General features: G+C 52.4%; 1 protein-coding gene across 6 annotated transcripts in view; it reads left to right on the top strand.

Annotated features, from left to right (window-relative positions):
- The window catches only part of TRAF3IP1 (TRAF3 interacting protein 1), a 57017-nt gene that overhangs the window by 3378 nt on the left and 37998 nt on the right, over nt 1-15641 (top strand). For 4 of the 6 annotated variants that reach the window (XM_037009618.2, XM_037009621.2, XM_037009620.2 and 1 more), the window contains 6 exons: nt 237-398; nt 2206-2346; nt 2442-2822; nt 5059-5130; nt 6185-6260; nt 15238-15336. In XM_037009618.2, coding sequence (XP_036865513.2) covers nt 237-398; nt 2206-2346; nt 2442-2822; nt 5059-5130; nt 6185-6260; nt 15238-15336 — 931 coding nt within the window. Of the gene's footprint in view, nt 1-236; nt 399-2205; nt 2347-2441; nt 2823-5058; nt 5131-6184; nt 6261-10247; nt 10344-15237; nt 15337-15641 lie in introns of all 6 variants that reach the window. The other 2 variants (XM_073217887.1, XM_037009619.2) reach the window with 2 other exon arrangements.

Raw genomic sequence — 15641 nt, 5'->3', positions numbered from 1 at the left:
TTTTAGTAATTACATGTCATGTTAATTTTATCCATTGAGAAATGGAATTAGTGTTTCAAAGGTTAATGCCAGCCCATCAACTAAAATTAACAGCTTTATTTCGACATTTGACATACATCTAAAAATTATATTAAAAATCTCATTTAAATAGGAACTGTGTCTATGAGATATATTTAAGATAATGCAAACTCTATCGAAGTTTTGTAATACTTGTGTTTTAAATGGAAATCTTTTAGGATAAAGAGGCAAAAATTAGCTTCCTTCAGAAGGCCATCGACGTGGTGGTAATGGTTTCTGGAGAGCCGTTGTCAGCGAAACCAGCCCGGATCGTGGCTGGGCACGAGCCAGAAAGGACAAATGAGCTGCTGCAGAGAATTGGAAAATGCTGTCTCAGCAAGGTAACGCTGTGGCCTTGGCACTATACGCTTTCAGAAACACACCACGTGGCGGGTAAGCGGGGGTAAGCGGCTTGGGCACAGTGGCAGGTGTTCTAGGAAGGAGGGTTTGGGGACGTCTGCTGAACCCCGAGCTTTGAAATTGATCCCACTAGTCTGGAGTCTTGGAGTTATGGGAGACGTCACTTAAAACTGTGTGTGAAGCACAGACGTGCCATGCACAAGCTGCACAGGTTCTGAGTGTGAGACGGGGCTGCACAGCCGCCTTGCCCCCGGCAGGAGGCTGGAGGCGGTGTGCCCGGCGCCCAGGCCCTGCATCCTCCCCCGTCAGGCCTCCTTTGGGCGCTGGTGGCTGGAGGGGCTACTTTTCTTCTGTTCTGGGGCTTGTGGGACACCCGTTCTCCCCCTGCCTTCCTGGCCCCCGGTGTCCGCTGCTCTCTCGCCATACCTCCTGCTTCCTCCCTCGTTCCCTCCCTCCTTCCCCTCTTCTCCCCGCCATTCCTCCCACTTTTCTGGCTGTTGATAGCGGAGCTGTCCTGCCCTCAAAGAAATCCTGTTTCACTCGTACAGGGACTGGATTCGTCACTTCCTGAGACCCTCACGGCAGGCTGGAGACCTGGCCCCTCTGCTTAGATCTACCCCCGGCTGTTTTTGCAGAGACACTGGGGGAGGTCTCAGCCTGGTGATGGGAGCCTTTCAGGGGGCTGTCTTCTTTGTGGGAGCTGAGGTGGACCCTCACCAGGGGCATAGTTGATACAACCCTTTGTGAACCTGATGGCTTGTGGGCTGGGGACTATTGTTTGATGTTACCGAAATGGGCAAAGGTGGGCTTCAGCCCCGAGAGCAGCAGTGCAGGTGGGGCTGGGGGTGGGGGGTGGCCCCTGGGAGGCCTCAAGCAAGCCTCGCCCTGGTCTTCTTCCAGCTCTCAGGCCTGGAGATGCAGGAGCTCATTCTGCTGGTGACCTGGCCTCTGTCCAGTCCCCACCCTGCACCCGTCATGTCGCTCATCTTTCTAAAGTGCAGTATGACTCCTGTCTTTGCTGAATCCTTTGCAGCTTCCTATTGCGCAGGGCGCAGCCCCTCAGACCTGCCTCTTGCCTCACTGTCTCCCACACCTGTGGCTGCGCCCCCAGGTCTACTATGCTGGCCACACCCCCAGCTTCATCGGGCAGCAGCGCCGAGTCAGCTGCTCTTCCTGCAGCCCTGGCCCCCTCCTCCCTCCTGGGCTGATGTCGGTGCCCTGCCGTGTCTCGTAGCACACGGACGTGTATGGCCGTTCCCGCAGCCTGTGGCGTGTCTGCGGCCGGCGTCTAGTGCCTGGCTATGACACTCAGTGTGCTCTGTGGAAGGAGAGCACGAGCAAGTGGGGTCCGGACTGGAGGGGGTTGGGAGGCCCTGGATGGGGGCGGGGATGCTGTGGAAGGGATTTTTGCATTTGTTGCGGTTTGGGTTGGGTCATTCCTTAACGCCCTCCCACATGGCCGCTGATCCTGTGAGGAGTGGAGGGCATGTGGAGGGCTGTGTGGGTCACCTTTGGTGTCTGTGAACAGCATGTGTGCCCACACTTACAGCTTGGATGCAATGGCCCTGGGGCTCGTTCAGCCTGGGGGTTCGCCGTGAGGGACCAGAGGCGGCAGCCCCTGGAGTAGACGCCCTGCTTTCTGGGGACAGCCTTTTCTTTCACACGCTATCCTTTGAATTTCACTGGAAGGCAGAGAATCTGTTTAATCTGAGTGCCGGCGTTCACATGGGTTGCTGTGCTGACCTTATTTTCACCTTGCATTTTGTGCACACCTGTTCGGACCACCAGCTGCCCAGTGATGAAGCCGTGAAGAGGGTGTTGGCTGGAGAGAAGGGGCATGAGAAGGGAAGGACCTCGCTGACGTCGAAATCGCAAGCACTGAACAATAGGGATGTGAGAGGAAACGAGCCGGGTCATAAGGATAAGGAGGTGAGTTGCCCGTTGCACATATTTGAAGATAAAATCATGAGTCTTTCTGTAGCACAGCTAAAGACATTTCTAGCTGAGACTTTGCCTTTTTTCAGGAGAGGAGAAACTCTGACATGAAAGAGAGAAGGGCAAGCAGAGACGGAAAACAGAAGGAGGAACCGGGGGAAGAGAGCAGACGGAGAGCGAAGGGACAGGACCGCGAGAGGACCAAGGAGCGCGGCCATGACAGGCGCCAGGATGCGCACAGGGACAGGGCCCGAGCAGGGGAGAGCGAGCGAGCCAGGAACAGGGCCCAGCAGCACGGAGACAGAGACAGAGACAGAGGCAGCCGGGACAGGAGCAGAGACCCGGAGCGCGCCCGCGAGAGGAGGAGCGAGGGCGGCCGGGACAAGGACCGGCCGAGGGTGAGAAACGGGGAGCCCTCCAGGGACCCCGACCGGGAAGGGAGCCGAGAGCAGGATAACCTGGAGAAAAAGGTAAAGTCCTGTTTGAGAACTTCTGTTTATGACTTAGAGTCTGGGGCGGCTCTGAATGACCTTTGCCCCTAGTATTAGTGTGACTGGGACACTGGCTTTATCACCAACTTAACATTGTTGTCTATCTGGATTCAGAAGCCTGAAGAGGTAGCAGTTTTCTCCAGGTTTTGTAAGATCGGCCTCCTTGTGCGTCCTCCCTCTGTGTATCTGGGGTTCGCTGAACACTTCAGGGTGGCCTGGGCCCTCGTGTTGCGAGCCGCGCTTGCGAGCAGCCTAGCTGTGTGTGGGCTCCTGAAGTCTGAGCGTGCCTGAGTTTATGAAGGATTAGGCTGCTTCCTAAGTGTTTGACGTGTTGGCATTAGTACAAGAAAGCCTCACTGTACCATAATTCTTGCTTAATTAACTTTTCAGGTAAATTTAGGATTGGCCGGAAGAGTGGTTTGATCTCCAGCAGTGTTTTCTGTGTTGGAGGTCCTGCTGGCCGTGTTCTGGGAGCACACGTCTCCCAGCCGGCTGGTTTCTGTCGCCTGTGCTCATGGGGGCAGCACGTAGGAGGGAGCCCAAGTCTGGAAAGGTCAAGCTCTGCCCAAGTGATGTGGCGGGTGGTGGGTAAGGCCCACATGAGCACCCGCTGCTCTTTCCTCCCGCGATGGCCATCGTGCCGTGTGGCGCTGCGAATCAGGTGGCTGTGGGCAGACGAGCGGGCCCACAGGCTAACCCTGGGGGAGCCCGAAGCCGGGCTTTTCTGTTGAAGTCAGAGTGTACTTGCTTTGGTCAGAAACTGGGTTAGTGGTCTCCTGGAGACCGTGGGGTCCCGTGGACCCCCAGGAGTAATGTACCCAGGTAGGTGTCATGAAAACCAGCATTCCCTCAGGAGTTTTAGAAATAAGAGAGATCCTTTGGCCCTTCTTAGAGACCTAAGAAAAAGTGTTTTTTCACTGATCTGAAGTTGTAAGGTGCCAGCATATTCTGGTGCCTTTTACTGTGCAAGAGGCAGTCCCTGAACGGGGTGACCTTCGCAGCTCTCAAGCTCTTCAGGCCCAGCGTTCCCGTCCATCATGTTAACCAGAATTGCTGATGCCATGACTAGTGTTTCCAGTAGAAGGTGATTCCAACGAGAGAGTTTACAGGCGGGTTTATAGCGCTCACTGGAGCCGCGTGTGGGTGGCGATTATGTTTTTGAAAGTGAGACCCGTAGAGGCCTGTGGGGGTCTTGCTCCCCGCAAGCCGGATCCACACACTGCACGGTGGCTGCTTGTGGGTTCTCCCGGCGTACCTCCGGGCTCCGGTGTGACGTGGGCCTGGGAAGCGGCATGCTGTTCTCCTGGAGCGCAGCACTGCGCGGCCGGGCAGCGGTGATGGGTCTCCCAGAGAGCCGAGCGCCCACAGACTGGAGGCAGCTGGAGCCCGCTCTGCCCTCCGCACCCCTCGGTCAGATCCCGGGACCCTCCTCCGTTCGATTTCTGTCTAGAGGAGACGATGATGCGGTGTTCTCAGCCTCCCCAGGGTTTGTGAAGAACAGGTGAACAGGAGGCAAAGTGCCCGTGTCTCAGGTCAGAGGGGCTGGCTGTGGGGACTGCTCTGTCGCCTCCTGGGCGACGGCTGGGTGTGCGAGGGAACCCCGGCCCGCCGGAGGGCATTAGCCTGACGCCTTCGTGATGAAGTGACGAGGGCGTCTTGTGGCTGAAACGCTGAGCAAGCGTCCTTTGCTTTTCAGTCTTCATGGAGGCTGCGACTGCGGTCCTTGCTACTGCCTGTCGCTGTGTGCCTCTTAGAGACCTGAGGTAGGGTTGAGGTGGCGTTCGCAGGGCTCACACTGCTTGTTCTGAGCGTGGGTCCTAATGCCAAGTCGGAGCCTTTGCCTGAGCCGCTGTGTCTGGAAGGCGGGCTGGTGCAGGTGCACGCAGGACTGGTTCTGCCGGGGTCAGAAGTTTCACTGGCCTGTCTCCAGGTGGCCTGGCCTGGGGTCCTGTGTGCTCGGAGACTGTGCCGTGGCTTCCTGAGGTGCTGCCTCGGACGCCCTTGCCCCTCAGACGGCCAAGCGTGGGAAGCGATGTTGGAAGCCCTTTGGGGACCAGGCAGCAGGCCAGTGCAGAGAGCGGGTCCAGAGGGCGGTGCTCGCGGGAGAGGCGTCTTGCTCTTGGTCACCAAGAAACATCTTGCGTCCTGGTGCATTTTTAGATGTAGTGGATTCGAGCGATTCTGGAATTTGAAGGAAAACGTTTTTGTTTTATAGTCACCAAGCCCTGGGGAGGCAGCTGAAAGGTTGGCCGATGGATCTTTTAAAGACTCCAAAGCTGAAACAGAGGTAAACTTTAAAAAATAATCTGAAATAATTTTAAGAGCTGCACACACATAGCTATGTTGAAATGAAATAACACAGTGACTGCTGGGCTGGGGTCCTGTCCTCATAGTCTGAGGCTTGCAGGGAGGCATGGTGTAGGCTTACACACAGTGGGTCCATATTTATGTTGTTGTAAAGCAGTGATTTGTGTGTTTACACTCTGGTACAATGACGGGGTGTATTTGTCCTCTGGTTTCCTGTGGTGGACTCTTGGATTTCCTTAAACCTTTATTTGACAAAAGTGGTATGTAGTGTACAAGGGACAGGGTAGTCCTTTGGAGAGGGTGGCGATAGCCCTTTAAATCAGTCTGGGATACCAGGCAGACAGGGAAAGGAAGAGCCCTCTGGCGCTGGCAGGACCCCTCCAAGCTCTGCTGGCCTGTGGGGCCCAGTGCCTGGGCGATAGCTGAGGCTGGGCCGCATCATCTCTGTGTGGCCGCCCTGGAGCTAGAGTCACTGCAACTGTTAATTCAGTTTGCATTTCTGAAAGCGTATCTAGGCAACTGCAGGGAAGAGGCCGTGGAGTGGCAGCTGGGAGGCCAGTTAGGAGCCGTGATGGCAGGTTGGGAGGGGTGGCAAAGCCTGAACTGTGCCCCCCGGTGGGAGGGCAGGTGGGCTAATCCCTCCAGTTTGTGCTCTTTCAGCACAGTGTGTGCATTTTCATTCACAGCTATTTACAAATGCATCCAGGCAATTAAGCCCCTAGCAACAGGGCGAGTCCTCTTAAACACACCTGCTAAGATGGTGTTTCTCAAAGTGTGGTTGGCAATTGCTGGCTGCCTTAGGGTCTCAGAAAGAGGGGGTTCTGAGCGGAGCGTAAAGGGGTTTCAGCCTCCTTCTGATTCGCTCGCTCCAGGCTTGAGTGCTGGCTGCACCAAAGCCGCCGACCTTTTCGGACACCTGGATGTGTCTGTTCTGTCCCCTCCTCCCGCCTCCTCCCGCGGAGCTGGAGCGACAGACCTGCTTCTGGTACTGCTGCGTGATGCATCCGCTGTTTTTTCATTCTCTTTTCTTTAAGGCTGAGGTTTCTCCTAGAGCATCCAGGTCAGTGACAACAAAGACATCGACATGGCGATCCAGGAATTCAGTGGAAGGTACTGCATGGTTTATCACAGAAGGAGCTGAAAATAAGGGCATTAGTTTCTTTGCCTTAATCACAGTCTCATAGGAAAAAATTCATGTGGCTGGAAAGCAGATCTGTCATCAGGGCTCTGAACACAGACTGAAAATGAAGCGGACATACATGTACATACATGCACCCACATGCATGCACCGGGGAGGAGTAGCACCTCTCTGCTGGAGATATGTTGCAGTCTGCAAGATGGGAATGAATTTTATTTTTCCAAAAATATTTATCAGTCATCCATGTTTCATTGACGCTTGTCTTTTGAATTGGTAAGCTAAACGTAATCGTGTTGCAAAGTGGACAGGAAGAGCATCCTGCCCTTAGACAAATGGTGTTTATGCATTGAAAAATGGCAGAAATTTTCACTGGGAACCATGCTAAGAGCTAAGAGCCGAAGCAGAAGTGAACAGGCTTGGCCTGGGGCTTGCCCAGGGACAGTCCTTCGTTCTCACAGACCAGTAGGTAGGAAGAGAGGGTCAGTGTGGTGCCCAGCAGAACGGCTGCAGGCCAGAGGTGGTGTACGTCTTGGCTGAAGTGTAAAGTGACTGAATGAGCAGTATCGTTTCTGAATATATCCTTTTCCTAAACTGCAGAAGTTAAGCATGGAAGAAAGTACTGGCTGGGATTTTCATTTAGTGATTAGGTAGCAAGTCCCAGTCGATCACAATGGGACATAATCCTGAATGAACGTGGTTGTGCCCAAAACTCTTTCTCTTCTGTGAGTTCTCCGCCACAGCTCCCAGAAGTGTGACCACTGGCGCGGAGGGCACGGACGTGTTCAGGTTTTAGCCGCAGTGTCCTCTAACTGTACCCCACATCCTCTCCAGTGTCTTCAGGGTCTGCTGATTTTGATAGATGACAAATGAGCTGCTGTCCCTCTTTGTGACTAGGGAAATTGTGCATTTTTAATGTGTGTTGGTGAATTTTATTGGCTTTCCTGACTCGACTGTTTTTTCTTTGCCTAATGCCTTACTGCTCTGCTGGGAGCCTTTGTTATTAATTTGTACCAGCCGCCAGGGCATCAAGATGTCAGGACACCTGCGAATTTTAATGCTTGCTTAGTGTTTGTTTCTTATATTTTTTTCAGTTTATTTCTACTAAGTATGTTTAGCTTCTGAATTGCCTGAGTGTCTAATTTTCATGGACTGCAATCTTCCAGTCTTGTATTTTTGTAGCTTGTGCAGAGATTAGAGAGATGTTTTGTGTTTTGTCAAACAATTTATTTAATCTTTTTAATCATCTCCTACTTTAGTCCATGGTGTAAGGTAAGGCTCTGAATTTATTTGCTTTCTCAGAATAAGTCAACAGGGTGTCCAGGGTTCACCCACCGATTGTACCCTTCCCTCACTCTGTGACCCCCGTACCCCTTTTGTGTTTTACTGCTAGTTTTCTGTCATTGTTCTTTTTAAAAAAGCTTTCAGCCACTTGATTGCCTTATTCTTCCAGGTGTATTTTAAAGTAATGTAATGAACCAAATAATCCCACTTCCCACAGACAAAACTAAGGAACTTAGCAGGATTTAGTGGGACTTGTGTTAGACTCATGCTGTCCTCATTTGGGAAGATTAGCACCTCAGTTCCAAGTCAGTACAGGTGTCCCCCCATCACCAAGAAGGCGTGTGGGCACGGGCTCGGGTGTGTCTGTTAGTCAAGGATTACACAATAGTTTTTTGTTCTGTGTTTTGGAAATGGTACCTCCCTTCCCCTCATTATTCAGTGATTCTTGTCAGTATGTAGAAACTTTATTGATTGTTATAATTGTATCTTAAATCTAGCTATGTGTCAAATCTTAACCCCCAGTTCTTCTGTTGAATTTTTGGGTTTCTTAAGCTTACAGTTACCTGCTTTTCTTTTCTGATAACCCAGGATGTCTGCATCAGTTTACTGGTGAATTCATGCTGAGGCTCCCTTTATATGGTTCGAAGGGAGTTGATTATCAGGGATTTGCACATGTTATGACTTTAAGCTCTACTGAGCTGTCAGCAGGGTGGTAGATTCTTTTCTTCCTGCCAGTTAGCCAGGGCACGACCTCCCCACCACCCTTACCCGGCAGAGCCAGCACTCTACCCGAGCATACTGCCCTGCTTCAATAGGTAGCATCCGAGGAACTGGCTAGCACCGAATGTGCATGAGACACAGGACCTCTATTTTCTACTTGAGGGATTAAGCCTCGCATTTACCAGAGTGTGAGGTATCACCTTCGTCAGACACATTTAGAACCTTAAATTTTAAAATCCCTGTGGAATCCAGAAAGCATTCTGCGTAAGAACATGGTAATTTTTGCTTATTCTTAAGAACTGTATTACAGCAGAACTGATCCCGTGGAGTTTGTGAGTGCATTTTGATTTCATTTGTTTGCTGGCAGTGCCGCGCTGCAAATTAAGTTTAACATGAATTTCACTATGCAATTTCACGACAGGAAGAAGGGACTCTCGAACCAGTGAAAATAGCCTTTCCCCTGAGGAAGAACTTAGCTCCTCCTACAGTAAAGCTAAGAAGGAGCAGGCGGCGAGCCTGCGTGCAGGCTGAGCGGCCGTTTGGGCTGAGCCCTGTGGCTGCGCGATCCTTTGCTTGCATTTGGTCCCTGAGCAGGCGGAGCTCTGTGGGTGGTGCAGGGATGTGGCCCTGCTCCCCAGGCCTGGGCTCCGGAGCATTGCCTCTGGCCAGCGGGGCAGGGGCAGAAGGAGCAGTAGGGCTGCTCCCGCCACGCTCGGATTGCAGCCCACCTTTGTTTCGCTGGTATGTGTGGGCGACTGGCCCCTTGGAGGGTGTAATCTAGGGCGAGAGGACAGATAAGACAGAGAACACGGGGTTTACGTTCGTGTTGGTTATGATGCGTCTTTTGAAGGAAAATGAAGCTGAGAGAAGGGGGTATAGTTGGGAGGGTCGTAGGCAGCGCAGGCCTCTGCGGAGGGACATTTGGGCCGAGTTGCCTGGAGTGGAGGAGGATGCAGGGTTCCAGGAAGGGCAGAAGCCTGGAGCTGGGGACTGGCTTGCCTGTTGGAGTGACAGGAAGTCCAGTGGGGAGGCTAGGGCAGAGAGAGGGGATGTGGTAGGAGAGGCTGCGGTGTTGAGCCGGCTGGCCGCGTGTGCCTGGTCAGCGTGAGCAAGAGGCCTTGCGTGCGGTGAGAAGGGAGAGGCATGGTTTGACTTTGGTTTTGGCAGTGTCCCCCTGTGCAGCTGGAGAAGGACCGGTGGGAAGGCTGGAGAGCGGATGCGTGGTTCTCATGGCACCCAGGTGGGAGACAGCGGGGGCTGCACCCTGGGGTCACTGAGGGCCTTGGGCACAGGGCGTATTTGATAGAAGGGAGCAGTGGGTGGATTGGGTAGCACCTGTTAGAAGGGAGAGGAAACGAAGCCAAGGTCAGTTAGAGGAGGAGCCTGGGTTCCCACGTGCTGCCGCTCATTGAAGTGGGCAGGCTGTGGGAGGGGCTGTTTGAGGGAGTGGGTGGCAGGGCTGGGCATTCTGTTTTAGACACACGGTATTCGAGATGCCTGATGAACAGTCAGGTAGGGTCTGCATGTAGGGGCTGGGCCTGCAGGGAGGGAGTTGGAGCCACTCAAGGTGAAAAGGGAAAACCCCGGGCTGGTAGTGTGTAGGCAGCCTTTGCAGCCGGGGACCAGGCTCCGGTGGTGATTGGCCCAGGGAGCGTGGAGGTGAAGGTGTGCTCCGGGGCCGCCCGGGCTCTTGGGTCGGAGAGGAGGAGGCAGCTGGCAAAGGGGCTGGGGGTGCTGGAAGCTTGGAGAGTGGGGGTCCTGCCAGTCCAGGGGGCAGACCAGGGTGAGGGGGTGTGTCATGTCAGAGGCTCTGAGGGGTGGCCTATGGGGGCTGAGTGACCACTGAGTGGACAAGACAGTTCGGTGGTGACCTTGGCATAAACCCCTGTCATTCCTAACTAAACCCAATACGAACACCTTTGCAATATTTTAATCTGTTGTCAACTATTTTATGTCAGGAAGAAAGGAGGATAATAATTCAGCTAAAAGTTTAGACCCCGTAGTGTCTGGATTAGCTAATGAACCAGATCAGGAAACTACGACTTCAGGAATAGGTAAGAAAAAGATACTCTTTAGTTTAAATTCCTCACCACTTTGACAGGAAATGTTTGCATCTCAGTGTAATAATATTTTATATTCTAACCACTTTAATGTTCATCAGATTGTTTTCTGATGACTGAAGATCAGAGATGTCTTGACACTGTTTTAGTTTGCTAAGTTATGTGATAGAAGAATATCAACTCAGCTTTAAGTTAACCTTTACATGCCTTTTTATGTAGAACTTATTTTTGCATCTAAAGCAGAATGCTCTTTTTATGTTGCTATTGGAATTTTACAAAATGATGTGCTAGATACATTGTCTTTCAGTTCTCCGTTCTGCTATGCTGTGTTCTATTAAGAAAATGCTGTGCAACAAAGATTCTAAGGTGCTGGCTTATGACACACCGGGGAAGGTGTTGCTGCGGTCGGCCCCTTTGTAGATGCGGCGGGCGGTGTGAAACCGTGTGCACGCATCCTTGCCCTGCTGATGTGCAATTAGATGTATGAATATGGAATTTCAAATGGGATAATCCTGGATTAAATGTAAAGAATTGTAGTTTTCTCTGATGTTAAACTACATTCTTTAGAAACATTAGAATGTTTGCGTGACACTTAAGGTATAAAATAGTATAAATCTTGATTTCAGCGAAAGATAAAATTTTTTCTAGTCTTAACTTGTGTCTGATTTTTTACTTGACTGGATGATTTTTAAAAATTTTGTGTCTGTCACTAGGATAGTGTTAAGCACCTCTTTCTGTCTGTGTTTTCCCTTTGAGAAGGCACACGGCTCATTCAGGAGGCCTGGTGTGGAAGGTGGTGTGAGGGACGTCATGCCGCATGGGTCCACGCATGACGCACCCTTGCCACCCAGGGCGTGGGGTGCTGGGGCCGGAGCCAGATGTGTTCTTGCTGGTGACTCTTCACAGTGTGCAGCGAGCCGCGTTTAGCCACATCTTGTGGCTGTTTCCTCTCTGTGGGAGTTTTTCTCAGCTGCTGGCAGGGTCCTGGGGGAAGCACCCAGGCCGACCCTGGGCTGCAGAGAGGGGAGTGTGTGCGGCCTGTGTAGACTCGCCTGCAGCCCAGACCAGTGGGAAGAGCCCGGTCTCTCCCACTCACCCACCTCCTGGCCATGAGCTGCTGCCTGGGTGTGTTCTCTGAGCCAGTCCCGTCACTGGTGAGCGGGTGTGGAAGTACCTGCCTTGAGAGCAAATGCGCTGATATCTGTAAAGTGGCTGCCTCGTCACAGGCAGGCCATGCACGATCTGCCTTATTCCACACCATTCAGTTACCGAGAGCCCCAGTCGAGGCGAGGCAGGTCGCTGTCTGAGCCGGTACGATGGATGTAAGACACACTGAAGTGGTTATTTAGACACATGTGTAAGCACTGCTCAGGGCGTGAGAGTAACGTGAGCCCAGTGTTTAAGCAGAACCGGCAGGTGCAGCAGGTGATGCTCCAGGGCTTTGCAGATTGGAGTGTCCCCTGGCGCCCTTGGTGGCGAGAGTGAGTCCTGTGTGCCTGCTGTCTGCGGGTGGTCCTGGGGACCCCTGGCGCACCCCCACCCCGTGCCTTGCGTCCTGCCCCTGCACCAACCACTGTGGTTCTTGTCATCACCAGCACGCCAGTCACGTAACTTGGGATTCAGGGTTTGTGTGCAGGTGTCTTAGTCCCTTATTTCTCTCCCGAGCACTGTTTCCAGACACGCTGCTCCTGGCCTCTGAGCCTCCTGGAGGTGCCCGTCTCCCAGCTGGCGCTTTGAGGGAAACAGCCCATGTGCGGCTGGTGGGGCCTGTGGCCCTGAATTCTCAGGGCAACACGAAAATTCGAGGTTTTGCTGTAATTGTTTTGCTTTTCCAGGTGGACAGACAAATTCAACAAGAAATTTCCTCTTTTCCAAAGCATGAGCTGTTTCTTCTCCTGCCCACACCCTCATGCCGGCCGTCTGGGGAGCCCCAGTCTCTGTATGGTCATGTGGCCGTCCGAGTGCTACTGGAGCGTCATGCCATCCACATCTTTATTTGGCCTGGGGTCCATGATGTCATTTTGTTTTATTGTGTAAACTTTTTCATTATGAAAAAGTACAGGAAGTATGACACCCATATACCTCTCACCTAGAATCCTAGTTCCCACATTTTGTCATGTTTGCTTCGTCTGTAGCACTTTATTTTGAACTATTTCAAAGTATATTCAAAACATCTTAACACTTCTCCTTTAAATGCTTCCTCTAAATGTGTTAGCACACAGCTTAGAAAGTAAGGCATGCTCCTACTCAGCCACAAAACTATGCTTGCATCCTGCAGAACTGGGCCCTGACAGTATCAAAAATCCAGTGTATTCTAAATTGGCTCAAGAAAGCTATTTTTTCAAAACCAGGATCCAATTAAGATTAACACAGGGGATATATTTTATTATTCTTTTTGTCTCTTTGAATCTGGAATAACACCCCACCCCCACTTTGTCCTTTTATGCAAACATACTGACTTTTCGGCAAGATGAGGCTGCTTGTAGCGTATCCCACCTGCGAGGTTGTCTGCTTCCTTGTGGTGTATTCGACTTGTGGTGCCCCTCTACCCGCCCACTCCTCCCCGTATTTCTGTTAGATCTGAAGCCCTGATTAGGCGCAGGCTGAGCGTTTTGCTTCGCCCTCACCCCTGCCTAGGTGGTGCTTGCCCTTTATCCGTGTCCTGTGTAGGTGTACTTAGCGTCCCAGCACCCCATAATATGATGCCTGGTCTCGGGCCAGGCAGGTGCCCCCATTTGAGACCCTGGTTGTTTGTTTGCAGGTGTGCTTGGAGACAGCCAGCACCTCTCTGCAGCTGAGGGCTGCCCAGAGCGCTGGCAGAGAGGCGGGCTGCCTGGCTGTGCTGTGGGCTGGTGGGTCTCAGGGACGGTAGCTGGCATAGACGGGCACTCGGAAGGCACTTTTTTGTCCCTCTGTCGCTCGGCTCAATGGCAGCTCCGCACGGTCGGGCACACTGGCTCAGAAGGGGTGAGGAGCCCTCTCATAGTGCCAAACTTAGGAAGTCTTGGCCGCAGTGCCCACAGCCTGGCCTGCAAAGTTTGTTAATTACTGCAGTTCAGACAACAGATGGTGCCCATTCACTAAGTGTTTGGCCTATTCATAGTAATTTAAATTTTTTGTGCAGTATTTACTTTTTCAAAGCTATTATTCGGCAAGCTGGTTAATCTGCTATGATTAAGAATTGATTGTAGTATTATTAGTGACTCATAGTCTGGTTTTATGGTCTTTCTATCTGTGTGGATGTGGGATTTAGTAAAGTGTACTGAAGAATACCACCAAAAGTGTTAGAACAGCCGTCACAGAGCTCTCGAACAAACAACACCGCCAGAGCTTCCCGGAGAGACTATGGAGCCGAGTGCCCCTGGGCCCCTGGAGCCATAGCTGGGGCGCGGTCGTCTTGCACCGCACTCACTGTGCTGGCGGGTTTTCATAGTGTAGAAAATACTTGACACTTTCAAATGAAATGCAAGTTGAAATTATTGGGGCGTTTTCTTCTAATGGATTCTTTATAGCTGCCAGGTTCGAATTTATTCATTTAGATTTGTTTGCTTTAAAACTTAGTTTTTCTTATTGGTCGTTGGCTGCCCGCTGTAAGATGTCACAAATAATTACTTCAATCACACTATTTAATCACACTGATTAAGTTCTATTTTTATAGATTGAAAGATATTTCCTTAGGAAATTATATGTTATCTACTTTACGTAGTTCTGTTACATAAAATAGGCAATTAACGACAGGTTGATGCTGACAGAAACTATTTCTTTGAATACTTTTCAGGAATTGTAAGACTATATTCAGGAAAGGGAGCATTCTCTCATTTTTTGTCTCCTGGTTGCGTTTTAGAGGGTGGGGGTTCCTTTATTGGTGGGTTCGTTTTCTACCCCGGGTCTCGCCACAGTTAAAAATCTGTTAGCACCTCCCTTTCTCTTTCCTGCTTTGTTTTTAGAAGGAAAACTACTTTATTTCCAAGTATGTGCTATTTTTCCTATATTTATAGGTAGTGGCACCTCAGTCATTAATCGGGAGATGAGTGTTCGGGGCTTTCCCGTGTCTAGTTCTGGGCACCGAACCATGAACGCCTTCCTCCCCCTTGCCTGAAACTGTCCCCACGTGCAGCCTCCAGGTCCCGGCCTGGCTGTAGCACAGAGACCACCAGTGTCGGGGTCCCGGCCTGGCTGTAGTGGCGAGCCTGGCAGTGTTGGGGTCCCGTCCTGGCTGTAGTGGGGAGGCTGGCAGTGTTGGGGTCCCAGCCTGGCTGTAGTGGGGAGGCCAGCAGTATCGGGGTCTTGTCGTGGCTGTAGCAGTGAGGCCAGCAGTGTCGGGGTCCCAGCCTGGCTGTAGTGGGGAGGTCAGCAGTATCGGGGTCCAGTTGTGGCTGTAGTGGTGAGGCCGGCAGTGTCGGGGTCCCGGCCTGGCTGTAGCACAGAGACCACCAGTATCAGCATTCCAGCCTGGCATAGTGGGGAGCCCAGCAGTGTCGGGGTTCTGGCCTGGCTGTAGTGGGGAGGCCGGCAGTGTCCGGGTCCCAGCCTGGCTATAGTGGGGAGGCCAGCAGTATCAGGGTCTTGTCGTGACTGTAGCAGTGAGGCCAGCAGTGTCGGAGTCCCGTCCTGGCTGTAGTGGGGAGGCTGGCAGTGTCGGGGTCCCATCCTGTCTGTAGTGGGGAGCCTGGCAGTGTTGGCAGTTCTAGAAATGGAGACAGAGGGGCCCAGCCTGTGCTGGGCTAGGCCTGGGTCCTGCCCTATTCTGGGGCCCTGGCCCTCTCCTGACCCCAGAGCCACACCTGTAGGAGCCCTCGGTGGCCTTACAGTGCAGGAGGGCATAGAGAGGTGGTGACTGGCTGCAGTGTCCAGTCTTACTGACCTGTTTTAAACTGTCTCATGTCAGGAACCAGAGATGCTAGTGCTGACTCAGCTGTTTCAGGCGATAATGCGACTGGCCTGTGGCATGAGAACATTGAACCAGAGCCGGCAGCAAAGCAGAAAGGTAAGGAGGACCCCACTGCCCTCCTCTCCTGGTGAGGGGGGCCGAGCACCTCCAGTTGTTCACGGGTCAGATGGGCACCTCTCTTCTCAGGGGCTGGCGGCCAGAGCTCTTGCCGGGTCCCTGCCCCATCAGGCCGGAGCTGCCTCTGGTGTGGACAGTGCAGAGCGTGTGGGGAGCCTGGTAGCCAGGCCCTGCTGTGGGCCCAGCGTCCCTCTGAGGTGGAGCGGCAGTGCCCTGGCAGTGCCAGGAGTGACCTGGACACAAGCTTAGGGCCCCAGCCAGGAGCCCCACAGGCCCAGCCGCAC

This window comes from Manis javanica, chromosome 12 (genome assembly GCF_040802235.1).
Source record: "Manis javanica isolate MJ-LG chromosome 12, MJ_LKY, whole genome shotgun sequence".
Taxonomy (NCBI): domain Eukaryota; kingdom Metazoa; phylum Chordata; class Mammalia; order Pholidota; family Manidae; genus Manis; species Manis javanica.
This window is presented reverse-complemented; position numbering and strand designations above follow the sequence as displayed.